This window comes from Polypterus senegalus, chromosome 16 (genome assembly GCF_016835505.1).
Source record: "Polypterus senegalus isolate Bchr_013 chromosome 16, ASM1683550v1, whole genome shotgun sequence".
Classification (NCBI taxonomy): domain Eukaryota; kingdom Metazoa; phylum Chordata; class Cladistia; order Polypteriformes; family Polypteridae; genus Polypterus; species Polypterus senegalus.
In genome coordinates, this window is record NC_053169.1 from 87,982,750 (window position 1) to 88,010,399 (window position 27,650).

A 27,650-nucleotide genomic window follows, 5' to 3' on the forward strand; every position below is an offset into this window, starting at 1 on the left:
CAAACTCTTTGCATGCCTTTCAGACAGTCTTGGTGTCACAATCACTCCTAACCCATTAACAGCTGTGATGGACGTAAAGTGGAGAAGGGAAAAGTAGCTGTAATTTCCTTTACTACACTACTAGCTCTTACACTTATCTTGCTCAACTGGAAAAATCCCACCCCACCACTCTTAAGTCAGGGGGCAACCAATGTTCTATACTACATGAAACTGGAAAAAAAATCAGAATCTCACGTAAAGGATCTATTCAAAACTTTTTTAAAATATGGCAGGATCTAATCAATAACATTTTAGAATAAGTTTTCATTTCGGGGAAAAGGATACCCTTCTTTTCTTGTTCTTTTTATAGAGTAGCTATGGTTGGTGGTTCCCCACTCTTCAAATTTCGCTTTGATTTGTTAAATTTATCTTGACTGTATGGAATGTTATCTGTTTCTAATTAAAATCAATAAAAATAAATTAAAAAAGAAAGACAATGATGACCCAATAAACCTAACAGGTGAATGTACTTGAAAACATCAGATCATGTCCTGAGTAACAAGAAAGAGACAATTTAAGCCAAAATTGGGGAACCTCAGCTAACCTCAGCCATTGGGAAAAGTTAAAAATGGAAAAAAATAAGGGAGTCTGGCCAACACCAGTAAATCTTCCTCACTGGTCACATCATAACTGATGGCGTGATGGAGACGCTTTATTCCATTTTAAGCAGCAGGCTAGATGCAGACTCTGAGGCAAGTTATGGATCTTCTTCCAGGTTATGGTCTTCTTCACTGAGGAGAGAAGCAGAAAATAGAAAAGCAGCTGAATTACTCCAAATCAATCCACAGTGTGTCTTTAAAAATCATTCAATTCACACGTTTGACACTCATGAATACATCTTGGAGTGAAATACAATTACAAACAGTGAGGTGTCTATTAATGTGGAGGCCACCTCTGAAGATTACTGTCCTCTGTGTTACTTTGTTCCTCACACAAATGAAATGGCCGTTGTCAGTGAGACATTCAAAATGGAACTTGGGTCTCACATAATGAACAAATTATGGAAAACTAAACATCAGATAACAGATCAAATGTAGTCATTATTATTATTTTTATTTACCTGATGTCTATACTCAAAAAAAATCAGGAGTGGTCTCCCCCCAACTTTCTCGTATACTCAGATATGGGGATAGATATTTGAGGAGTAAACTGCAAGACAATGATTATATTTTTGTATTATGTACATTAAAGAACCATCAACAACAAATTAAACAAATTAATAATATATTGAACAATTATTATAAAAGTAAAGTTGAATAAATCGGACTCAGCAGCTGCATGAATAAAAAAGTACCACTTCCGGTTAACGTAAATAGCTCAAACGTTGATAGAAATCTATGTTTTGTACCTAATACTTGTATGCAAAATCTGGTTGACCTGAGTGAAAGCGTAAAGTTATCGTGTTTACACACACACAGACACACGGATATAAATTCAAAAAATGGTATTTTCGAATTCGGGGAGGTCTAAGACATCGAGAAAATCATCAAAATCTCGAAATATAATTTTTAGAGGATTCCAATACTTTCCCTACACTTCGTATAGGAGAAAGTCAGGGAGGTCTAAAACGTCGAGATTCATCAAAATCTCAACATCGATTTTTTGGACGATTATAATACTTTCCCTATACTTCGTATACGAGAAAGTAAAAAGTAAATAAACATGCAGTATATACTGTAGGAGTGCTGGGTAATAAAAGATACAGGGAATTATGTTAATGCAGAAATTAGGGTTAGGGTTAGGGTTAGGGTTAACAGTTATTCCTAGGAATCTCATGTTGATAGTATGTGAACATGCATGAAATATCCAGAGGAGACAATGGGGTGGGCAGAACAGCACTTATTTGCTGCATATAAAACTCAGAAGTGTAGCTGAAAGTGCTTTACAAATAACGATTGACGTATTGCAATAGAAAGAAAAATAAAAATGTCTGACATGGGTACGGTGCCAATGCTCAATTTTCAAATATACGTTATGGTCAAGTGACCAAGAAGGAGCAGAACACAAAAATGATATCCATGCATCCATTATCCAACCCGCTATATCCTAACTATAGGGTCACGGGGGTCTGCTGGAGTCAATCAACACAGGGTGCAAGGCAGGAAACAAACCCCGGGCAGGGCGCCAGCCCACCGCAGGGCGCAAAAATGATATTGATAAAATAATTCATTTAAATGTAGACGTGATGTGGTATCCTGGAGGTTTTAGAAAGTCTAAACAGCCTTCAAGTGCTTCTGGGTTGGAGGGTCTTCAAGTGGTTCTTTCAATATCTGAAGACTAAGTGTAACTTTGGGCATTAAAGGGAAGCCCATTCCTCAACTGTGGAGAAAGATCTGAAAAACAGCAAGCATTCTGAGGTCACCTGGAGAGAAGAAAAGAATTGAGAAGGCAGGCCAAACCAGAACATAGACCTCCTCGGGAACAAATGGATAGACCAGAGAGGAGACATGTTGGGAAGAAAAACAACTTTAAATCGAAACGGAGCAGCAATAGGAAGCCATTACAGGAAAATGTCTTGGATACTGAAGTCTGGTGAGGTTTGGTGGAAGCCACTCACTAGGGCAGTCAAACCTTATTAACCTCTGAGCAGCTGCAAGCACCCGAGTGGAAGTGGGCTGTCAGCGTAGAGAGGTGGGTCAGGTTAGACTTTTAATGGAAATGGTTATTCTGTGTTGACATGCCATTAGGGGACAAGAGGTCAGTCGCTTTCAGCTACTCGTTGATGCCGGAGGATCAATTCATTGAGCCAACTACTCTGTCATTTCTAAGAGGGACGTTGCTGAGCAATCAGGTGGGGAAACAACAGCAAGCAGACAGCCAGCCTTATCATTTTAAAAGTGACTGGGACAGCAAGGCAGGGCACCCCGTTACCCTTAAACACTCGACTAAATATAAAAATCTAAATCTAAATCTAAATCATGACTCGACTGGTGTTCAGGTCCACTGCATGGATTCCCTCTGCTTCATCTGAAAGTGCTGAGCTGCTGATTTAGGTTTTGGACAGATTACATTATGCAGGACATCTTTATCAAAAGTTTTTTTTTTTTAACTTATGTCTCCAGTATCCCATTTTGGGCTTATTTCCTGGTAATCAGGTAATATACTCAACAAACACAGTATATAAAAAGCGCAAAATGAACAATTCAGGCAAAATTAAAGGAAAGTTGATACACAGGCAAGGAATGCTGCAGCAGAAGTCTTTCACCAGCAGTATTCTCTGCTTTGTGTTAGTGTCTGACCTCGCTGTCCAACCTCTGACCTCTTCTTAACCAAATATATAATATTAATGCACTCCAAGGAAAAATGTACTCACGAAAAGACAAGAACGCCTTGTTAAATGTCAGAAAGAATTTAATTCATGTGTAGATAAACTGGATTGGCTTAAACATCATTGTGGAAAAAACAGGTCGGCATATACCCACAAGTCTTTTCCATATGAAGATGACTAAATTAAAAAAATCAGGTTTGCTTATTCAATTATGAAGATAAATCTTTCCAGGAAAAGTGAAATGTGAAAAGGCTAAAGTTAATGCAAAATTACTTGTTAAAATTAAAAATGGAAAAACTCGTAACCTCATGCAAATGTCATACATGCAGAAGAACACTGCCTTAGAAAGACAGCAACAGTGCTAACACTGTCAGGGAAGAAAATGAAAAAGAAAGAAAATGTTAGGCTTTGCAGTCCCAGTCCCAGTCCCAGTGAGACATTACGCAGATGTATTACTGTTGGTATAAAGGAGCCCCAGTGCTGTTTCTTGACACACTTTTGCAGCATAATTTGTTGCTTGAAGGCTCTCAGTGTTAGTGTCATGGAGAGGATGTGTATCTTTGTTCATAATGGCACTCCGTTTTATTTACATTCTCTCCTTTGCTATTATGTCTACTGACTGAGCCTGCCCTTTTAAATCACTCATTGAATCAGTTGTCCTCTCTTTAAGTGAAATTACCAGCCCAGCACACCACGGCATACTGGCACCTCATCTGAAACCTTCATGGGGACGATCCCAGTTATTGGTTTGAATGTAACTGTATTGTCATAAATAAAGGACGGACAGTAAATTGATTTAACTTCAAGCACTGAATTAATAGATATGCACTTTGAACATGGAAATAGAGTTATATAAATAAAATGTATTATTATTAATATTATTATTATTATTACTGCTATTACTATTATTAGATAGATAGATAGATAACAGTAATACTTATCTATCTATCTATCTATTAATAATAATAATTATCTATCTATCTATCTATCTAATAACAGTAATACTTAGATAGATAGATAGATAGATAGATAGATAGATAGATAGATAGATAGATGTAAGGCACTATATGATAGATAGATAGATAGATAGATAGATAGATAGACAAGTATTACTGTTATTAGATAGATAGATAGATAGATAGATAGATAGATAATAATTATTATTAATAGATATCTATCTATCTATCTATCTATCTATCTATCTATCTATCCATCTAATAATAGTAATACTTATCTATCTGATAGATAGATAGATATTACTGTTAATAGATAGATAGATAAGTATTACTGTTATTAGATAGATAGATAGATAGATAGATAGATAGATAGATAGATAGATAGATAGATAGATAGATAGATAGATAAAGTATTACTGTTATTAGATAGATAGATAGATAGATAGATAGATAGATAGATAGATAGATAGATAGATAGATAGATAGATAGATAGATAGATAGATAGATAGATAGATAGCTTTGGCACTGGAAGCGGTTTCCCTATTTTTCTGTGCAAGCACCATGGTGGGCTTGGGGTGGTTTCCATCTCCCCTTACTACCTTGAATCAAATTATATAGATTTGATAATACAAATTGGCTTTGTTACAAAAAACAATGTTTAAATTTGAATATTTTTTTTACGTTTTAATTCATTCATTCGTATTCCGCAATTACTATAAAACGTTTGCTTCAAAAAATGAATAAATGAATAAAGACCACTGGTCTCTAGAAATATGGAGTGCATATGTGTTCACAAAAAATACAGTTTATTTAAAATAAATTGCATCAGCATAAGGCATCTAAACATTTTTGAAAAAGTTCATTTAATGTAAAACAAATGGATACAATGACTGTTAAAATTGTGAAGGGGCTTTGCGTTTGCCTTTGAAAATTTCATTTCAGCAGTTTATCACTATAACAGGAAATTTGTCCGCATTTCACGTACCACATTGAGTCTTTCAGTCATTAATCTGTGAGCCGATGACACAAAGCAGCGTCTTTACGACCTCAAGTCTCTCAGTTGCTTACCTGCCAAGTCCCCTGCTTTATTATTATTATTATTATTTCTTTTTTATTATATGAATTCTAGGAGGGACATGAATTTAAAATTAAACAAGCAGCTAAAATATTAAAGTAATAGATTGTTCACTCATACACTGTTAATTCATTTATTAAACTCATTTAGTTATTGTGTACTATTTGTCACATATTTATACATTTTGAATATTTATAAAGACACACATTAATATTATTGTCCCTTTCTGTTCGTAATAGTCGTTGAAGTTGAGCAACGAGGTATTTCACGATAGGTACCGTATTGTGTATATAAATGTGCATGTGATAAATAAAATTTGATTTCAATAATTAATTACATAATTAAATATTTAATGAAAAGAGTTGGCTATATCTAATAAAATCACAGCCTGAAAGCATCGCTGACACGTGATAATAATGAACGATTTGAAAATAAACTGTGAGCGGTCTCCCCAGCAAACACAGAAGGTCGATCACATTCAAGTACAACACCTTTCTATTGTTTTTTAAATCCTCGTTCAAAGAGGGCCTACTTTTTTTGGACCGGCTGTCTAAATGCCTGCTGCCCCTGAGAGCCCCAGTCCTGTATGTCGCTTCTCTTCTTTTAAATCTCAGCAGACACATTTCTCACTCCGTCTAAGAAGCGTGCAGCCCCGTAAAAGTGGACGCTGCTCGTGCCTTTGAATGGTCAGGCTGGAAAAGTTCGGCAGCAATGACAGTTGTAAGAAATCGTCTCAGGAAAAGCGCGGATGAAGAAATAATAAAATAAGACAAAATCAGTAACCAGCAATGCATGCCTGAGAAGTCGCAAGACGTCGAATATTGTCATCTGAATGGCAAATTACACCATTAACAGACACATTTGATATTACTGATTATCATAAATTATGGATAACTTTGTGCCGTTTCATTTGATCATAGATGGACTCAAGAAGCAAACTTGTACTTTAATACAAAAACGATTAGGGAAGACGATTTAAAAGAGGCCACGTGGTATGAAAGGTTAAATTAAATGCCCAAAGAACGCCGGTGTGCCTAATCTGTGTTGTCCTAAATGAAGAAGAAAAGTCACTGAAGAGTCGAAGGTGGGAGCGGCGCCATTTGGACCAACTTACTGTCAGCTCCCGTTACCGTTGACCGATTGTGCAACACAGAGCAACATGTGATGAAATGTATTCTCGTGCCTAACTGCCGAGTTGTCGTAAACTTTTTCCCCATTTCCTGATTTTGCACATGTGTGCATTATAATTAAGTTTTACGATACACTGGCATTTAAATCGAACGCTGAGGGGGAGCTGTGGTTAGCGCGGTCGCCTCGTGCATGCAGTGAGTTCGAATCCCTCGCCCGGTCGTTGTGCTTGTGCAGTCTGCACGTTCTCCCGTCCCACACCCTCCAAGACAAGCGGTTTTGAGTGGGCCCTGTGATGGACCTCGATCGATGCTGCTGTGATGCGCTTCTGCCTCCCGAGACCCCAGAGCGAATCGGGCGGGTTGCAGAATGTTATGTGCGAGAATTGAAGATTAATTGAAAAATTAAGAATTGGAGAGTAAAGAACATGTATCTGGCTTAATGGAAGGGTCCTCTGAAGAGACAGCGACATTCAGATGTAGCCTTCGTCCTACCAGAGCCCTCAAGTTTAGTCTTGTGGAGTTCTCTGGTGTGCTTCTCTTGACCATTGAAAACTGCTCGTTGTCTTCATTTCGCGACCTCTGCCTGAAAAACCCGGAGCGGAATAAAAGGATCGATGGGACATCAAACAAGGAGTGGGCGCACCTCAGGTGTACCGTCCTGATCATGTAATGCACACCAGTCCATAATAACGAAAAATATCAACCAAGAAAAAAAAAACATTTGTAACGGCTATATGGAACTAATTACTTATTCAGTGTTAATGTGCTAATAACGTACTCTCAAATTCTATTCGTAATCTTATTCTCTGAACTCGGTCGTTCCCACAGAGATAAAGTAATCCTCCGTTATTTAGAGAGCATTTATTGGGAGCGCGTATTAAAAGCCTTGTTCTTATCTTTAAGAAGTGAACAACGCTGAAAGTTAAATGAATAATATGGATGGGGGTAATTCGTTCAGCCATTACGTGTATAGCCTCTTTACGGCCAGGGTCTCGCAGAATAAAAACGTCGTTAGATAAAAGTACTGCTTGGATGTGCTAATGTTGTACTCGCTCCCACCCGCCTAAAGTTTAAACTCTAACGCACTTTTAAAAAGACAAGCCATCGTGATTCAAGTCAGGCTTGGGCAGCAGTCACTGCTCAGACTAAAACTGTTTTGTATCCCGTTTAGTTTTTAGTTTTTATTCTTAGGAAAAATGTGATACATCTATTTAGAAAGATGAGGGCAATCTCAAAGCTTTATTTTAAAGAGATCGTTCCTCCCCCACACTATGCGACTCTTCAATTCCACCCGGGGAAGTAAATGCTAACATTAATTTTATTTTAATTTTTATTCATTTTTATTACTATTTAATTTAATATTGTTTCTTTGTATCAGTATACTGCTGCTGGATTATGTGAATTTCCCTTGGGATTAATAAAGTATCTATCTATCTATCTATCTATCTATCTATCTATCTATCTATCTATCTATCTATCTATCATATAGTGCCTTTCATATCTATCTATCTATCTATCTATCTATCTATCTATCTATCTATCTATCTTGACACTTTCAGAAGGAAACATCTCAAGTTCTATATAGCAAAACATATATTAAAATAAACCATACAGGATGAAATGCACACAAAAACACGGAGCGGTGCTCTTCATTTCTTCATTTTAGAACCACGCAGGGCGACCCAAGTCGATCTTCGAACACACGCGTAGATTTCCTAATTATCATAATCTCTTGGTTCTTTAAAACCAATTCCAATTAAGAGAAAATGAAAACATCCATTATAAAAACGAGGTCAACATAGATGCTAGTATGTGATGGTCTGCTGCTGTCTCATTTGGCTTAATCCAAGTCAGATCCCAAACTTTGTGTGACCCTTGGGGCCTTTTGTGTGTGAGTGCGTATGTGTGTGTGTGTGTGTGTGTGTGTGTGTGTTGCTATGAAAAAATCATAACCTATCAATCGGAATTACATGGATAACAAAGCAGGTGCAAAAACGAGCCTGAGCCCAGAGACCCGTAAATGTTCCGTTAAAACTTACATTAAAAACCCATCCCACAAATTGATGAGCATTTCATAAGAGTCCTTCAAAAACAGAAGACTCTGCTTGAATGATTACAAAAAGTAATTGAAAGACATGAAACCTTTGATCGAAAAGACCACATGTATAAATATGCAGAATACTTGAGACAAGAAGTGTCCGCTTCTCGCTAATCGGGTTTAAGCGGTGTGTGATGTTAAAATGCGCTACGCCGTGCATGCTCTGTCCTGTTCTGCTGTTATGTTATGTTATGTTATGGTATGTTATGAGTGCTGATCGCTTCATAATCAATCCCACGTCTGTTCTAAAGAGGAGCTCCATTACATAAACATCATAGTTTAAGTGCTTCAATGCTTCAATACGACTTTACATGCAGAGTGAAATGTGTCCCAGTCGTTCGGGACTGTCACATGTCACTTTCTTTCGAGTCGATGTATTATTGCACAGTGTACCATTAATGTACTATATTATTATTATTACTGTAATACTGTACTGTATTATGGACTGGTACAGAACATTGCACGTTTCCTATAAAACCATTAACAGAAAATCACCACTTGTTCATTAACGAACAAAATCTCTATACATAGTTGTTAAACTTTATGAACTTCTTTTAATGGTTGTGCTTCTCGAAGATCATCAAACTTTAATGTAAATAAAGTAATGTAATATAAAGGTAAAGTAATACTTTTCGTTTGGTACTCGCAATATCAATTATCAGTCCATTATCATAACCAATAAATCTTTAAAACAAATCGAAGGAGGGCGCATGCGCGCGTGTTTGTGTGCGCGTGTTCTCCTTCTCGGTCGAACCGATAAAATCTGTTATTTACCTGCTTACAAATGCGACATAAAATATATAACTTTTGAACTTTTGATTGAACTTTAGTCTGGTCTTAGATAGTTTTTGTCTCTGATTCTGTATTCGGATTTTGCCAGTTAAAGTGTAGATTTGGAGAAGATTACCAAACTGTGACATTAAAAAAAATCGCAAACGCTCCATGCCCTTGAGGCTCTTTAATTTTCACAACATTGCCTGCAGTCACCTTTAGATCACATTTACATCTTGTTCTTTTTCTTCCAGGAAGCTAAATACAGGAATCACAAAACTCCTAACAAGATTCCCAAACAGTTAGTGAGCTCTTCTGTGCTGGAATCAACGCAGCAATCGACGGTAATCCACGGGGAACGATGGCTGCAGTAGTCGCCTGTCAGTCAGCTCGGATAACGGAGTAAGAGATTTAACAAGTTCACTTTATTAATCTCATGTTTACTTGGAAAAGTGAAACTCGTCCTATCAGTTGCATTCACTAAAAGAAACACCAAACTACAGTTCCTAATTCTACGGATGGTGCGCACACTGCCGGTGGTGGCATTTTCAAGAAATTTGTAGCCTGTGTGCATTCAACAGGAGTTCAGTTTACAAGAATGATGGCTTCTTTAATTATTCTGTTACTTTCTTCTTTTCCTAAAAGTAAGTTCACAATAATTTGTGGAATTAAATATTTCTTTAAATATTTAGATTTTATTTTATAACATTAACAACAGCCAATCAGAAACCATGTTAAACAATCTTGTTCATTTTTTTATGCTTTTGGGTTCCTGCAACATTGAAGTGCAAGGGTGCCTCTTCAGAGTGATTCCATGGGGAACATACATTTATTTATTTATTTATTTATTGTTTGTTTCTTTAATGAATTAATTCTGTAATAGACTCCTAGATGGTAGCAGATTTGTGAAATGCCAACGGGTCCTGATTTTAGAAGGTCTTTTGCCGCATACACTAACACAAGCAGCTCTTCTTTATCTGTTGATGTCTATATGTAGCCTACCATATATTTTTTTTTTTCAACATATTAGGACGTTTTTTCAAAACACAAAGAACCAACTTCTTATGCAAGGAACTCTTTCCAGAATGAAAATTGTCAAGCAATGGCCACACACCCCAGTAAAAAACCCTAAAATGTCATTAAACAACCAGCATTTTTAAGAGTGGGTAATGGCTTGCATGTTTCTTTTTTTTTTTATACTTACTCTAAGACGTCAAGCAAAATGACACCTTTTATTGGCTAATTAAAAGATTTCAATATGCAAGTTTTCAAGACAACTCAGGCACCCTTCTTCAGGCAAGTTGTACATCTTGATTACATCTTACCCGAAGAGTAGTCTGAGAGGCCTTGAAAACCTGAATATTGTAATCTTTTTAGTTAGCCAATAAATAGTGTACTTCTGTTTGACTTCTCATTGCCTCCATAATGGCTAACACGGTACAACGGCCTACCACCGCTTACTCTAAGGAAATGCAAAGGGACGATTTTCAGCCTACTCGCTGCTTACAAGGCCCGCGCAAGTGTTCGCCCAAAATTCACTCCTGCACCTCCAAACGACTGACCTCTCCGCTACACGCAGTCGTGCCGGGCTGTTGTGACGTCTGAAAGCCCACTGACTTGCGATACGGCAGCCCGTGAGATGGTCTGCCAAGTTAAGAGCAGAGGAGGCAGAGAGAGGCGTCCAGGTTGATGGCTGCCTCGATGGACGGACCTTTGCATTCAATAAAGAGTTCGCGATTTGGTGCTTTTTCGGCGTTTCTCACACTTTAAAATAACACATCAGAGTGGAAGATCTTTAATAAACATCACATTGTATTCTGATGTATAACAGAGCAATCAGATACGGGAGTAATGGAAGCAAATGCAGGCTAATTATTAGGACAGGGCCCAGTCGATTGCCTTTTCAGACTCCCACCTCACATTACTTTTTCTTCGATATTAAAAAAAAATAATAAATCGTAATTCATATTATCGGTTATCGTTAATCCTGTTGGACTGGTTTTGTTCAATTTTCAAACCAAACAGTCATACATATTTGTTTTCATTGCTTTACCTCACATATTGAGCAGTGAGAAAAGCGCTATATAAATGTAAAGAATTATTATTATTGCACTTCTGTTTAACAGTGTCTTCGAGTTGTATTATTTAATCCTAGTGATATCTAACCAGTTTATTAAATCCATCAGTTTTCTAAACACAGATAATTATGTGTTGCAGTGTGCCATATAATATGAATGTTTAAGAATAACAAAGGCCGTGTTTTAATATGGAATTTGGTGTCTCTATTGTATATAATGTCCAATAACACTGTTCATTTTTTTCTTTGAAAATAAGACATTTTTGAGATAAACAAATTTTGATGATGACACAGAGCTGGTCGGCCTTAATGCGTTAGTTGTCCGGGATTTCTTGCACGAATGTCACATTCTCGAACGCGGTGGCCCAGCGCCTATCCCGGCTGGCATCAGAGGACACCGGGGCGTCACACTCAGAAGGCCATTTCAAAATCACCGTCCACATACAGTTTTCTGGGTGTGGGAGGAAAATCTCCGAAAACACTAGCGGAAAATCGAGCGAGCGTGGATTGGGAAGACTGGGTGCGCGGTCAGCCCTCTCTCATGCGTTATATAAAGGACGCCGTGTATTTAAAGCACCATGTGGTGTTGTAGTAAAAGCGCTTGATTTCATCGTCTAAAACTTTCCCTTGCCTCACTTTTTATAAATCTTTAAATGATTCATTCGAGAATAACCTTCAAATGCCCATGCAGGTCTTAGGAGCTTTTATTGTATGTCGGACATGCGATACTTTTGTAAGCGCTCTTCAGTTTTGTGAGGAGTGCAGTAAACGTCGGACTGCTTATCACAGTCTCCTCGCAGAACGTCTCGAGTCTGCCAGTTATAGTGATGCTTTACAGACACGTAGAAAGGCTTCGATCACAAAGATGGAACAGATCGTTTTAAATACTTAGCATAATTAACCCGCTCACTTACTTAATCAAGTCAAGAGGCTTATTGTCACGCCAATTCATACGCAGCTTTGCAGCACAGTGGCACGAGGTAACGATCCCCCAGGACTGTGGCGCAACAAATCCAAAAACACAGAAGTGCAAGGTGCAGGTCAAGAGCTATCAACCTTAATAAAATGTTTTACCTGCATTTTTATCACTCTTTAATTTATTATTGTTTTTCTATCAGTATGCTGCTGCTGGAGTATGTGAATTTCCCCTTGGGATTAATAAAGTATCTATCTATCTATCTATCTATCTATCTATCTATCTATCTATCTATCTATCTATCTATCTAATAATAGCAATAATAATCTATCTATCTATCTATCTTTCTATCTATCTAATAATAGCAATAATAATCTATCTATCTATCTATCTATCTAATAAGAGTAATAATAGTCTAATCTATCTATCTATTTATCTATCTATCTATCTAATAATAGCAATAATAATCTATCTATCTATCTAATAATATTAATAATAATCTAATCTATCCATCTATCTATCTGTCTAATCATAGCAATAATAATCTATCTATCTATCTATCTATCTATCTATCTATCTAATAATAATTTTATCTATCTATATATCTAAAAGGATGTGTTTGTGTATCTGTGTCTGTCTGGTTGCTATGTCTCTGTCATTCCGAAAGATGGTGCATCACAAACATTTTTTTGTAATAAAACGCATTGCATTTTTCATTCCAACAGATGGCGCATCATAAACTTAAAAATCCCACCTTTATTTTGAAGAGTGTTGGAGCAGATCTGAGGGTGGGGGAGCAGCACAAAGTTCAGAGTCTGGACAGCCATGGGGTAGAAGCTGTTGCAGAACCTGTCAAAACTTGCTCAGATACTACAAAACTTAAAGTCACAAGGAAGTGGGAAAAAAGACCATACAGGATGGGTGGAAGTGATCTTTCACAATGCTATAGTCTTTGCAGATGCAATGTTTTATAAAGATGTATTTCATGGAAGGCAGAGAGGTCCCTGTGTGCACTATCCATTGTAGGACTTTACGGTCAAGCACACTGCAGTTTCCAAACCAGAGGGTGATAGACCTGGTCAGAATGCTCTCAATGGTGCCCCTATGTGGTGAAAATGGTGGGAGGTTGGCTTGTAATCTTCAACCACCCATGGAGACATTGCTGTGCCATCCTGGCTATGGAGGTGATGTAAATTGACCAAGTAATCATGCCTGAGCACTGGTACTGTAGGCACAGACCACCCCTGGACAGCCCATCATACAGCACACTCATAACCACTAGTCATCCACCAATATGGAACCACCAATCAGCTCTGCTCTCAAGTCTTTTGGAGTGGCCACAGGAAACTGGCAGGAGAAAACCTGGCCATAAGGACTTCGAACTCCAAGAGATCAGCAACTGGGTCAAAATCCAAATATGCTTTCGGGGCCATCAGATATCAGTGCTTCAAGCACAGCCTCCAGATGATCAGAAAAAAAACGGCCATCCATTAAATGTCCTTCTCAGTGTATACAACTGCAATCTTCATTTAGTAACACTGGGCGCAATACAACAACTAAGCGGGAACGGCGCAAGCACACACTAATGCCGCCAATCTTTGAGATGAGGTGGGGAAACAGGGCGCAACCTATAGAACACCAATATGAACGGGGTGAACATACGAGTGGCCCAGGCAAGCACAATGTTACAGAAAGTTTTCATAAAGCCCCCGCTGGTGTAGAGGGTCATGAGCTATTTTAAACGTTGGTAACCGAAGCAAGATAGAAAATTATAATTAAGTAGGTCAATATATTTAGAATAAATTATATCCTTTACGGTGGCTCAGTGGGTAGTGTTGCTGCTGCGCGGTTAGGAGACCTGGGTTCGCTTCCCGGGTCCTCCCTGCGTGGAGTTTGCATGTTCTCCCCGTGTCTGCATGGGTTTCCTCCGGGTACTCCGGCTTCCTCCCACAGTCTAAAGGTTAGGCAATTCTAAATTGTCCCAAGTGTGTGCGCGTCCTGCGATGGGCTGGCGCCTGCCCGGGGTTTGTTTCCTCCCTAGCGCCCTGTGTAGGTTGGGACTGGCTCCAGCAGACCCCCGTGACCCTTAGGATATGGATGGATATATACTTTAACAATTTAAATAATTGGATTTAGTGAAATGTGTTGTTATATAGAACACTAGTGAGTCTTAGAACTATTTAGTCTTAAAATGATAAATATTTCTACTGAACATGGTGGTGCAGTAGGTAGCGCGTTTGAGTGTCTGCTTCCATAGGTGGGCTTTATATGTTCTTCACCTGTCGCGTGGGCTTTCTCGGGGTAGTCGGCATTCCACCGACATCTCTCCACGTCGGCAAATCAGAACCGGCGAAGTGTCAGCGAGCTTGCGCACGTTTGACTTGGAAGGGATTAATCCCAAGAACACCTCCTGCCATGCAACCCAGATCTCTTAGATAGATAGATAGATAGATAGATAGATAGATAGATAGATAGATACTTTATTAATCCCAAGGGAAAATTCACAAATTCTTAACACAGTTCCACCTCCACGGGCTCGCTGAAAAAATAGGAGTGATCAGAAATTAAATAAATGAATGGCTTTTAGCGAAACAACACTTATTAAGAGACGGTGAGCCTCTTCTGACAGCCACACAAGCTTCACCTGAACAATGCTGAACCCGGCAGGTGGCAAATCACAATTGTAGCCACGTCTATTTGCCTAACATAATAAGAAAGGTGTGCCATCCCTTACACCACATACAGCTGTCACATTACTTTGTCTTTTTGTGGTTCCCGAGATTCAGATGCTTACTGCCCAGACTGCATATACGACAGTGTTAATATGGAGGTCACTGGGGCGGTGCGCAGTCCGGAAGCCGAAGGTGTTTTATTTGTCAATGGAATCAAAGTGAAAAGCGAGTATCTTTTATCGTGAGACGGATGTTGGAGGGAAGATGTGCGAAAATGACGGTAAATCTGAGCAAATCTTCCCATAACATTGTAGCATTAGACAACCTTAGTCTCGCTGACATCGATTGTATTCCACATCACCCCATCTTGTCATTGAAAATCGCTGCTTTGCAAAAGAAAAGTGATAATGGAGCCATTGGCACAAGGGGAAATTTTATAATACTTCATAAATATTCATCCGTCATTTCATTATAAGAACGTATATCTCATTCGGGACAGCCTCAGGCGTTCACAGAAGGTAAGTTAATATGTATTAGGAGAGGTGACCTATTTAAAGAATAAAGGATTTATTTAAACAACACTCGCGCTTTTTCACGGAGATCCATTCCTCCACCTCTTATTTGGAGCTGTCGGGAAAGCAGATGCCAAATCGGAGTTAATTGCAGTCGGTCAGAGAACACACGCACACCCGCCCTTCCAAAGCACACACACTTACGTACACTTACGCGCGCACACTCACGCACACACGAACATGCACACGCACATGCATTTACTCACACGAGCACACACACATGCACACGCATTCACTCACGCACACGCACTCAGTCATGCGCGCGCACACACACCGACGCTCACTTAAATTGCTCTCTTAAGAAAATCGTAAAAAAACGGCTCTTTAATGACACTTTGCTGGCTCATCTTAAAGCCATTGTTGGCCAGATAACCACGTCATTCTGTGAACTGCTCTTTACATATGAAATTGTTTCTTTAGCTTTTAGAAAGGTTCCTAATATGCTGATAAAACATCCATCTATCCATCCATTGTCTAACCCGCTGAATCCGAATACAGGGTCACGGGGTCTGCTGGAGCCAATCCCAGCCAACACAGGGCACAAGGCAGGAACCAATCCTGGGCAGGGTGCCAACCCACCGCTGGACACACACAAACACACCAAGCACACACCAAGCACACACTAGTGCCAATTTAGAATCGCCAATCCACCTAACCTGCATGTCTTTGGATTGTAGGAGGAAACGCTGATAAAACAGATATCTTTAAAGTATAGTTGGATGATGATAGTTCTAGAAAATCTGAATTTATGTGTTATAATATGAAATAAAATTCCTTTTAAAAACAGGAATCCATTAGTGTTTGACAAATCCGTTATTTATTCATGGCTATTTATGGAACCTTTAATGGATCTAAATCAAAGATTCTTCCTGGATAGTTTATGTGGATGGTTCTTGTGGAACTCAAAATAGAGCCCCTATGGCCTCGCCCTGTCACTTTTATTTTTAAGAGAGTAGCCTGCCCGTCTGGTTGGGAGTAATGAAAAACCGTCACTCGGAGAGCACGAAGGAACTTGATAAAGATGTGGGACTCGGCTATAGGCTGCATGGCACTGGATCTGTTAATTTAGACGGGTTAGTAGAAGTCGATCATTTGATTTTTTAATACTTTCAAGAAGCCTTTCCCTGTTAATAATTGAATTCATTTGTTCTTAAAACATCCTTCAAAATGTTGGACTCTGTGAGGAAGGAGCGAAATAAACATCGGCTGCTAAGAAATATTGTCAGCAATAACATCGTTGTGATTAAAGCCTCCCAGTCCATGACAAACTCGTGTAGGTGGCCGTGACGCCCCCCGAACACATTCACAAGTGCGCGCCCGTCTCTGTACGAACTCGTATCTGCACCCTGCGGCACAAGGGCTGCCTTCCCGTAGACTGTAAAGTAATGTCGGACGACAGAATTGATTCAAAAGTAATCTCATGAAAACATTGGAGGACCTGCGGTCTGCACACAAACATCTTTCTGTACACTCAAAAAACCCATTATTGAGGATGTTCAATGTATGTATTTAATTCAGATTAATTTAAAATAGTTTACTGTCATTACATAACTTTGTTTTGACTTACATTTAGTACATGTCACGCTAAAGAACTAATTTAGGTTTAAACAATTCATCAGAATATTTTCTTTCAATAGAAGCATAATCTGTCACAAGGACCGTTGTCATTACTCACTTATTTGATGTTAATCTTTCTCAAAATTAACAATTTTCCAATCCTCTAAACGTGGCATTCCATTTTTTCCTCTACACAGTTAATCTAAGTTGATTTAACTTCATATAATAACGTTTTATGTATAGAACTATCCCAGATTAGCACAAAGTATGATAATTTGCATTAAGAACTGTCCCTTTTCGTTCTAAATGAATACTTTGAAACAACGTTACAAACTTTTAGCAAATTAATGTTTTTTCCCCAAATGCCATGGGTTTTGCGGGGTTATGGAAGTCAACTTATGACACTTTTTTGATACACGTTGCACACATCAGAACGGCATCGTTTTCTTTGTTTCCAATACTTACACGAAAAATGAATTCGACCAAAGCAGAACTTGTTTGCCTTCTGCTGTAATAAATGAACGACTACGTGCCCAACCGACTTTTTGTGTCCTGTGCTTGGATTAAGTCGCAACATTGTCCACAATTTTCATTCACATAAGGTTTAGTTGGATTGACTTAAGAAAAATATACATAATCAGCTACAGAAATATTTAATAAACATATCCAATTTAGGTTTAATGAAAGGGATTCAATTACTCTAATACTGCAAAAAGACATTTATTTGATTTACCTTAACTAAATTATGTTTTCCGAAAATGAGGCGAATGCATCAACTTAAAAAGAATGTTTCATTTTAAAATTACTCAAACTAATTGCGTGGAACCGCTCTCCATGATTGAATTAACAGATCATTCTTTGAGTGGAGGTTTTCCTCGGAAAGGAGAAATGAAGGATTTAGTTATAGAAATTAAATTCAGCGTCAGATCCCGCAATCCCACCATTTCAAAGAACAGCGACTCACATATCTAATATAATTAGCCCTTCCTCTCATTGTATTCCCTACCAGGTCTGGATCGACGGGAATGTTGGGCTATTCTGAGAAGTAGTGGGTGCAAGGCGGACACCAGTTCTGCACAGGAGCGCGTTAATTAATTATGGGATGTGTTCCAGGGTAGATAGTAGCCTTTCAGCTCAAAGTCGTACTACATTGACCCACACTCTTAAAGAACACTGGTTCCAAAATGGAACTTTAAGGACATCGCCGTAGAAGAAATGGGTGATAAATAATTCTGGGCAGGGTTCCTTTCATATAAAATTGGTTCCTCGGCTTTTGAAAAAGGTTAATAATATGCCCATACCATTTTCTAAGGTCACTTGATCCAGAGCAGAATCGCTGGGGGATTGGACCCATCCCAGCAAACATAGGACAAAAGGCAGGGACAATGGCCAGGACACGGCGGATGCACTCGGGCCAGTTCGGCATCGCCAGCGCACTTAACTTTCAGATCTTGGGAATGAACCCCACTTTGACGTAAGGAGAACGTGCAAATTTCACGCAGGGAGGACCTGGGCCATGAACTCTGGTCTCATTAGTGGAGTGTACCACTGTGCCACGGACAAACCGATTAAAAACCAAAATCCTGAATGTATACAATAGGGCGCTGTCGGAACAAGAACGCCTGAACTCAGCCTGAGTTACCGAATGCAGCAAGAATTCTTATGGAATCAGGATTCCATTGGAATCTCACAAACTGGTAATCAATTCGCGGATATTTATGGATCTAAATGAATCTGGGTTCTTTCCTGAACCTCCAAGTGGGCGGTTCTTGTGGGAACAACTACAAAAAAAAAAAGGTTTCCCTATGGCATCTCACTGATGAGCCGCTTTGACAGCTTAATTTTTAGCTGCGCTACAGAGTGCGCATGTGCAGGAAACCATGTCCTGTGGTGGACTGACATCCCGTCCGGGGTTTCCCCTGCCTGTCCTTTGCTAGACTGTCGGTTCTCACGTCATATCTGAATCAAGCAAATATTATATTAGGATGAAGGGTTAATATTCTCCAAAGACTCGTCACGGTCTCCTCAAACTTATTTTTTTCACGGCGTCTAATTCCATAATGTGGTCGTTTAGATATTCAACTGGTCAACAAAGACGTCTGTAACTGACGTCCTTGATAAGAAGTTCCAGAGTAATTCATCCAGTTAATGAAAAATCAACAGTTCGCTGAACTAATTACATGCTGCTCGATTGGAGGACATTTGATAGACACTACTAGATAATTAGCGCTGCACCATAGTCACTAGTTCCCATTAGAATATCCACGGGGGAATTAGAAAAGAAACACAGGGAATATTACTTTAAAACATTGCAGGTATGAACACCGCGGGCAGAGCTCGGGCTGGAGGCACATAGGCTTTGTGATAGCACACAACAGGTGTATTCATGGGCAGACCCTTTCGCTTTGGACTCGGCTGAGGTCCCAGACATTGCCAGTCCTTCGTCCACGACATCTTGGAACAATCTGCCCAATTAGTGCAGGTCGAGCCGGCCAGCTCTCGGGTGAGGCCGTGGGAGGCTGTAAAAACAGGGGGCAGCTATTAAGAGAAACGTGATCCCCATTCATCAGAAGTGCCATAATCACCGCTCGGACTGGTTACGCGGGCCTGGCGAAACTCTCGTCAACGCTATTTGGGGAAACAAGACGTTTACAAATACTGTCAGAGTGAGGCACATATCACCATTTATCCCGTCCCTCCGGAGACTCCCAGAAAACGGCCTCAAAGTCTGATGGAACTCTTCACGGTCACCTGCGGCACATTGCAGACAAAATCGTGTTTAATCAGTTTTACATGCTCCAGATGAACGAGGCGCTGATTGGATGTTTATCTTTATTATACATCATTAAGTTCATAAAAGCGTGTTACGGAATTACCACTTGGGGGATTTCTCTGTTAAATCCAATCCTAGGACTGCTAAATAAGTTACAAGACACTCTTGAGCTGCCAGGTGACACAGAGACGTTTGCACTTTGTCCCTTCATTTTGTCTGAAATAGTGCCGTTTCGTTACAGAAATTGAAAAATGTATTTCCTTCCTAGCAAAGCCTGGCGTAATGCACACCAGTGCGCAGAGCAGCACTTGCCAGCACTCAGCGGGCTGCTTTCTTCGGTTTCTCCTGAAATGGTTTATAACCCCAGCGCAGCTGCACGGTGCGAATCCAGTTCAGATTGGATTGGGTTGCTTTTCCCTCAGATTGAACGGAGATAACCGAATATGAGAGCAGGGAGTGGCGCTCCGTTTAGAAAGCACTTTATGGACGCATGTTTCGTGTTACGCCGCTCTCTATTCATTTATTCTGGAAAATAAATCGGACCCAGGGATTTCCTAACTAAAAATAATAGCTCACATACTCTGTTATCCTATAGTAAATGTCACATTGTCCCTAACATATTGGTTATAAAATGTGCTTTTATTTTCAATGTGTTTTTGTTATTTGCAATAGTCTAGCTCGAAATTTTACGAGAGGCTGAATAAGAATATTAACTTTATTAAACTGCTACTAAGGAGGAGGAGGGTGGGGTATGCACTGATACCTAGCGTTGCCGCACCCATGCACGACGAACCATCTCAGGACCTCAGGATTAGGATTAGGACCCGAGAGCAGCCGTGCAACGGGTGACACCTCAGCACCGAACCACTCGGTTCTTATATGCCCGTAAATGTTCATTAAGAATGCTGAAATGTTCTGCCGAAAATACAATAATAAAACAAATAGACAATTATGGCACAATTATGCCCCGTTGGTGCCCAGTGTAATAAGGGACATTCAGAAACAGAAGCTTTGTCTATCCCTAAATGTGCCAAATCAGTCCCAGCACCCGCTTTTTAACATTCAGTTTGTAAAGTGAGGAGCTTAATGCCAAATTTCATGATCTGATAGCCATCAAGGGCCGAACACGTCCGCAGTAAATCCTAGAGGATGTCACCTTTCATGTAAGCCTATTTGCACACGTATAATTAATTTTCCGTACACGACTACTAAGCCAAAAAAATCCATTCGTACATAAATAATTCAGGAGCTGGTATCAATAACTTAAAAGTCTAAAGTATTTACACCACTTCACTAAGAAATAACATTTTTAGTACAAAAGTGCAGAAAGTTTGTTACCCGAGAATGAATGCATAGAATGAAATAAGCCGATAGAAATCTTCAAGTTTACATTCTTAATTATTCAGATATCTTCTAAAGGGAACGAACCTGAAAATGAAAAGTTATTTCGTGGAATTCTGTTACATTTGTGTGAAGATGTTCGACAAGGATAAACGCATATCTGATTATAATGTTTGGGAGTTTACTTGTGCGGGAAAAACATCACTATAAATTTGAGTACTTTTACAAAACAAAATCGACTTTTGATGAACATCACAAATGTAGTTTAAGACAGCATTTATGTCTGTCGATGGAATGCTTTTTTATTTATTTTTTGATGAAAGGGAAGTTAAGGCTACAGCAAACCGCCGACCACATGACAGATTAAAGGTTGTGATCCCGTTGGTTAATCGGTAGGCAGTTAGTTCTCGATATTGTCAAGATAGGCAGCGTCCTCATGTCTAACATATTTTTAAAAATATTAAATATCTACTTACCTATAGCTGAACCTGCCATATGTCGATGCCCAGAGATTTCAGATCCGACGTTGCCCTGAACGAATTCCCCCGCTTCCAAAAGTCACGCATTTCTTCGAGGATGCTGCAGAAATCAGAAGAGGAGACAGTGACTCCAAAAGATCAAGAACGCAGACACCTTTTTATCTCTCGTCGCCGCCTGACGTCTTCGTTTTAAAGAGATGCAAGCATTTCTAAACTTCCCTTTACCCACAACACTGTTAATCTTTTTGTGCGGTGTGCTACAGTGTCATTAAGCTCGAGATCTGAAGTGCCAAAGGAAGATGAAAGTCTATAATCAGGTATAATTACGCTGCGCTGTAAGGATCACACGAAACAAAGTAAGACACAAATTGTCCATGAAAGGCAAAGAAAGTCAGAGACATTTCAAGCTGATGTTGTATTCCAGAATGAGTGTTTATGCTTTCTCAGTTTGCACACATATTCTGTTCTTTCTGTTTCAGTGCCATAAACTATATCGCATAACATTAAGTACAGACATTTAGAACTTTCGTCAGTAATTCCAATCAAGATGTTTCAAATGATGGAAAAAAATATCTTGTTTCACAAAGGCGATTAATATCTGAACAAGAGGCAATAAATTATGGTGGGTTCATTAGCATATACGATATCTCAAGGAATACAATCCTAAATGCTCCTCACTCGGCCTGTTTTACATTACAAATAACAAGGCAGAAGAAGCATATTGGACTGAGGGGAGAAACCGAACCTGCACGGGAAGCCAGTCCTAGGACAAGCACAAGCGTGTGCACGCCCAGCGTCATGTATACGAATGCAAATCTACAGTACGTGCCTTCGGAAGGTGAGAGAGGATAACGTTAATATCAGTTGCTGCTGAGGACGGAAACCATAGTTTAAAATTCTTATATATCAAAGAAAGAAAGAAAGAAAGAAAGGGTTCAACGCACCTACTCTGCGCGTTCTTCACATAAGCCCCGTGTGTTCAACTGCACTTCTGGCTCTCCAGCTGCATTAAGTAATTATTCACTAACGGTCAATTGAAATATTACTGCTTATAATAATGTATCTCCGTGTTCGTGTCTGTGTATTTTGAATGCCGAGTACAACAATGGCATGCACAAAATGAGAATCTTCGCTTGAAATTTACCTTTCGTTGTCATTATGTCTTGTTATGAATGGCGGCGTCCCATCCAGGACGAGTTCCTGCCATACGATCGATGCTGTCAGGATTGGCGTAGAGCGCCGACGAAACCGTATTGAAAAAAGATGGCTCATAAATTGGGTGGATGAACGAAGGAACTGACCTGGAACTTTGAGTTATGGCCGTTCTTTGCTCATGTCACGCTTATTAAAGGGGTCTGCAATACGTTTTAAAAGTTTGGGTTGGTTAGGTGTAACAGGAGCGAAACGGCAAAGTTCCGAAATATGATTGTGGATTTAATTATCGCATTTCACTCTCTTATTGCTATAGATAAGAAAATGTAAATATTGAACCAGTTGATGACATGTCCCATGTCACAGTTACGTGATATCACACCAAATCGCCCCGCCATAAACTGATATACATAGCAAAAAGATGTGTGATGAATAGTCTGGCCAATCCGAAGCGGCCATTTTGGTACTTGCAATTTACTGCAACCAATATTTCATTCTTTTAAGTTTTATTCTGATGGCATTTTTGTGTTAGATCAACAACACGTGACAGCGTAGTATGTGTTTTTCAAAGTTTCGCCCTGCTGTTTTTACACCGTACTGGTTTGAATAGCAACATTGCAGCGATCTGAGATGTAGCGCCACTCTACCCGAAGTGGAAAGACCCCCAAACAGCATCACCGCCCTCTGTGGATATTCTGGGCGGCGATTAAGCTGCACATTTCTCCCAGTGATATTTCAAGCGGTAGGCGTTTTCTTAGTGGAGGAGAGCAATCTGTCAGCTCTGCCAGGGAGCCACCTCAAAGCGTATCGGGTTACTTTGAATGACAGCGTAACCATGGCAAATAATTTGACTAAAACTATTGTCTTATCCTCACCATCCCTGGGTCAGATAACCAACCAATCACAGCCCGCACGATCGCTTTCTTGCCAGCTTAGAATAATATTATTAAAACAAGCGAGGGACTAGTGTAAGGAGAGTAAGTTATGTTGAATCTGCTAAGAAAAAGGAGTTCGCCGCAAGCGAAGATTTATTTGAGAAGTTAGTCCCGAAACAACGAGAAGGGAGTGACTTATCTGCAAAGTCGTTTCCAAGAGGACATTTCGAAAGTCTGAAGCGTCTCCCGTGGACTTAGTCGGGGTCTAAAACGAGCTTTACTTTCGTTGTCTCCAGGCAAAGCAGACGTCCGAGGAAGATTCGGTCCTTTTTCACTGACGGGTGGATGACTTAGTTTGTAAGAAGTCAGAAGAAAGGTGATCATGTCTATGCTTCCTACGTTTGGCTTTACGCAGGAGCAAGTTGCTTGCGTCTGTGAGGTACTACAGCAAGGGGGGAACATTGAACGTCTCGGCCGTTTCCTTTGGTCACTGCCTGCTTGCGAACATCTTCACAAAAACGAGAGTGTCCTTAAAGCAAAAGCAGTAGTAGCCTTTCACAGAGGCAATTTCCGCGAGTTGTACAAGATACTGGAAAGCCACCAGTTCTCCCCGCACAATCACCCAAAGCTTCAGCAACTGTGGTTAAAGGCACATTACATCGAAGCAGAGAAACTACGCGGTCGCCCTTTGGGGGCTGTAGGCAAGTACAGGGTGCGAAGAAAGTTCCCTTTACCCCGGTCCATATGGGACGGCGAGGAGACCAGCTACTGTTTTAAGGAGAAAAGCCGCAGCGTCCTGAGAGAATGGTACACCCATAACCCCTATCCGTCCCCGCGCGAGAAAAGAGAGCTAGCCGAGGCCACTGGCCTCACCACCACCCAGGTCAGCAACTGGTTCAAGAACAGGCGGCAGAGAGACCGGGCAGCCGAAGCCAAGGAAAGGTACGAGTAAGTAAAATCTTTTCAAACTCAGCATCCCGAATTTCGCCGAGCTGCTCTTATCTTAGGTCTACTGGCGGTGGTGGTGGGGTGATATATATATATATATATATATATATATATATATATATATATATATATATATATACTTAAATTGATTGTCCATTTGGGTCTAAAAATAGAATAACAGTGATATGGACCTCCATCCAGTTTCGTTTTACGTGCCGTGTGCCAGCATTTGCCCAAAAGGCAGCCCTGAACTGAAAACCAGGAGCCAGAGACATCGGGGAAGAAGATCCAAAACATTGTAGAAAATGTAAAACTTAACACGATCTGTATTGACTTTACAGACTTGTATTAATTGGGAATTTGCAAATGCGTTTTTCAGAATCTTGCAAACTTGAGGGACCACTTTGTAATTCTTTTGTGTTGTCAACAAGTGCAACGCATTCTGTTTCTCTCTTGAAATAGTTGAGATTCATCACGAGTGCGGTCATCTAGCTAAAAGTATTCTCTTATATTAAGGTCAGCGCTGCACAGTTATATTTTGACACATGGGCCCTTTGTGTGTGAGTCCGTGTAATGGCTGGATGGTGGTGGGGGGTGGCTGGGGGGACTCCGTATTTTTTTTTCTCTCTTGAGTTTAACTACAAAGACTTTATGAAATGAATAGGCGCTCTTGAACTTGAACTGCAAAGGCAGTGATTTGAGCTGAGCACCACATGAAGCAAACATACTTCTTCGCAAGTTTGTATTTAAGCGTGGTTTTAAAAGTATAAACGCTGCATTTTGTAAATTATAATTGAAAAGATGAAAAGTATAGAGTGCAGCAGTCAGGTGCTCTTTAAAAACTAAGGGTATCACGTTGCGGAAATTGCCAAAGGCATCCAGCTCATGCCTGAAACCCGGAACGGTGCAAATTATAGCATCTATCGTTCTGTTTTTATACCGCAGCAATTTCTTGGCCCTCCAAAAATAATATATATACAGTGTGAGTTTGTTTGTGTTTTTATATATATAATATTTATATATTATATATATTTAATATAAATATATGTGTGTATATATATATATATACAGTGTGAGTTTTTGTGTTTTTATATATATAATATATTTATATTATATATTTAATATAATATGTGTGTGTATATATATATATATACAGTGTGAGTTTTTGTGTTTTTATATATATATAATATTTATATATTATATATATTTAATATAAATATATGTGTCTATATATACATAGTGTGAGTTTTTTGTGTTTATATCTATGATATATTTTATATATTATAGATAGATAGATAGAAAGATATTTACGTGCAGTGGTTTATTCTGGATTTTACCATTTTACTAAATACCGTTTATAACTAATCCGTGTGTGCTCTGCAATAAAGCAACGACTTTTACCATTCACCTGGGAATTCTACGGGTTAAATAAGAAAACGTTTAAGGCTCAAGTAACGATGGTTTCATTAACATTGCCTAAACCACTTAAATATTTCTTAACAATTATTAGTGAGGGATCTATTAACTATCTTTGGTCATAGCTGAAACTATGAATGAATATCCGGGTTGCCAGTAGTCACTTGTAATTTCAGGGTCAGATTTAAACAGACACACACACACACACACGCACACACACACTCTCGCGCGTTTTCCTCTGTCAGTTCTAGCATACGTTACAAAAAAGAACATAACGTCAGTCCGTCCGTTTTAATAAGGCACAGGTGCGTTATCTGCCCACCGAGTTTCTTACCTGCTGATCCAATTCAAAGCTGTGGGGAGGGGCTGCTGTCTGTACCACTGAACAGGACACTAGCCCACCTCAAAGGCTGCTGAGTACTTAAGTCAATTGACAAAGTGGGTTGGTTACTGTATAGATGAATATTGAGTAGGTTACTGACAGATCGTCAAAATGTCGAATTAATTCTAATTTTCATTTACATACACACACGTTCTAATGTATATACAGGTCGCTATGAGTTTTGATAACAATGACTTTAAATAAACTGCACACAAGTACGACGATGTGCTAGTTAGTAATTGTGCATTACACTACCTCGCTAATCCATTTTTGCCAGTGATAAATGCACGTACTATTAAAGTGACTGTGACGAGGCTCTTTGCATGGGTGCATATGGCGCTGCTTTTTCCTGCCACATTGATTTCCCGCACAAATCATAGCCAGCGTGACAGTCAATCAGCAGTTCTCTTCAGTCGGGTTATTTGTAATTTAAAACCTTGCAGGTCAAAGTTAAGTTATACGATTCTCATTTCTTTTTTCTTTCTTTCTCTCTCTCTCTTTTCCACCCCTAAGGGAAAATAACGAGAACTCAAACTCCAACAGTCACAACCCATTGACTTCTTCCATGAATGGAAATAAAACTGTTTTGGGGAGCTCGGACGACGAGAAGACTCCTTCGGGAACTCCGGATCACACCTCGCCAAGTCCGGCTTTGCTCCTGACGACGAACTCTGGACTACAGACTCTGCACGGCCTAGCGCCCCCCCAAGGTCCTAGTGCCATCCCGGTTCCCACCTCAGATCCCATGCACCCCCACACTTTGCACGAGGCCATCCTTAACCCGATGTCGTCCAACTTAGTCGACTTGGGCTCCTAAAATGAGACGCCTGTACTTCTTTCAGGAACAGTTCCAGAAAGGCAACTTTTAATTTTCTTCTGACAAGTATGTGATGTACAAAATCATTAGTGGATATTTGTCAACCAATGGACAAGCGTGATGGATAGCTGGTTTGAAAGGTACCGTATAGACTGAGAATAACCGCGAGAAGGTATGATGTAAACTATAAGTCTTAACGTTTTATTAATAGCTCGGACTGAGGCAGATCAGTTTTCATGTAGCGCACTCTCTCCCTTTAATATGTTTACATGCTGGATATAAAAGGCCATAACGAGTTCTGTTCTGTTACATGTTAACATTAAATACAATGTTGT

The 27,650-nt window shown here is 39.6% G+C and overlaps 1 protein-coding gene and 1 long non-coding RNA gene across 4 annotated transcripts; one reads left to right on the plus strand and one right to left on the minus strand.

Moving 5' to 3' along the window:
* Positions 1-26,780, minus strand: LOC120516673. Of its 2 annotated transcripts, none has more exons than XR_005630885.1 (3): positions 26,451-26,780; positions 21,723-21,825; positions 1-770 (listed from the first exon to the last, which is right to left on the minus strand). It is a non-coding gene; the product is annotated as an uncharacterized LOC120516673 (long non-coding RNA). The 2 variants fall into 2 exon arrangements; XR_005630884.1 differs by lacking the exon at positions 26,451-26,780 and adding an exon at positions 22,870-23,584.
* Positions 23,682-27,650, plus strand: six2a (SIX homeobox 2a). Of its 2 annotated transcripts, none has more exons than XM_039738524.1 (2): positions 23,682-24,700; positions 27,012-27,650. In XM_039738524.1, the coding sequence occupies exons 1-2, from the start codon at positions 24,135-24,137 to the stop codon at positions 27,313-27,315; spliced, it is 870 nt and encodes a 289-aa protein (XP_039594458.1). In that variant the 5' UTR covers positions 23,682-24,134; the 3' UTR covers positions 27,316-27,650. The 2 variants fall into 2 exon arrangements, with proteins under 2 accessions (XP_039594458.1, XP_039594459.1); XM_039738525.1 differs by having other exon boundaries at positions 23,682-24,694.

Coding starts and splice junctions, on each gene's coding strand:
- six2a (XM_039738524.1), top strand. CDS start 24,135: ATGTCTATGCTTCCTACGTTTGGCTTTACGCAGGAGCAAGTTGCTTGC. Junction 24,701..27,011: donor GAAGCCAAGGAAAGGTACGA/GTAAGTAAAATC, acceptor TCCACCCCTAAG/GGAAAATAACGAGAACTCAA.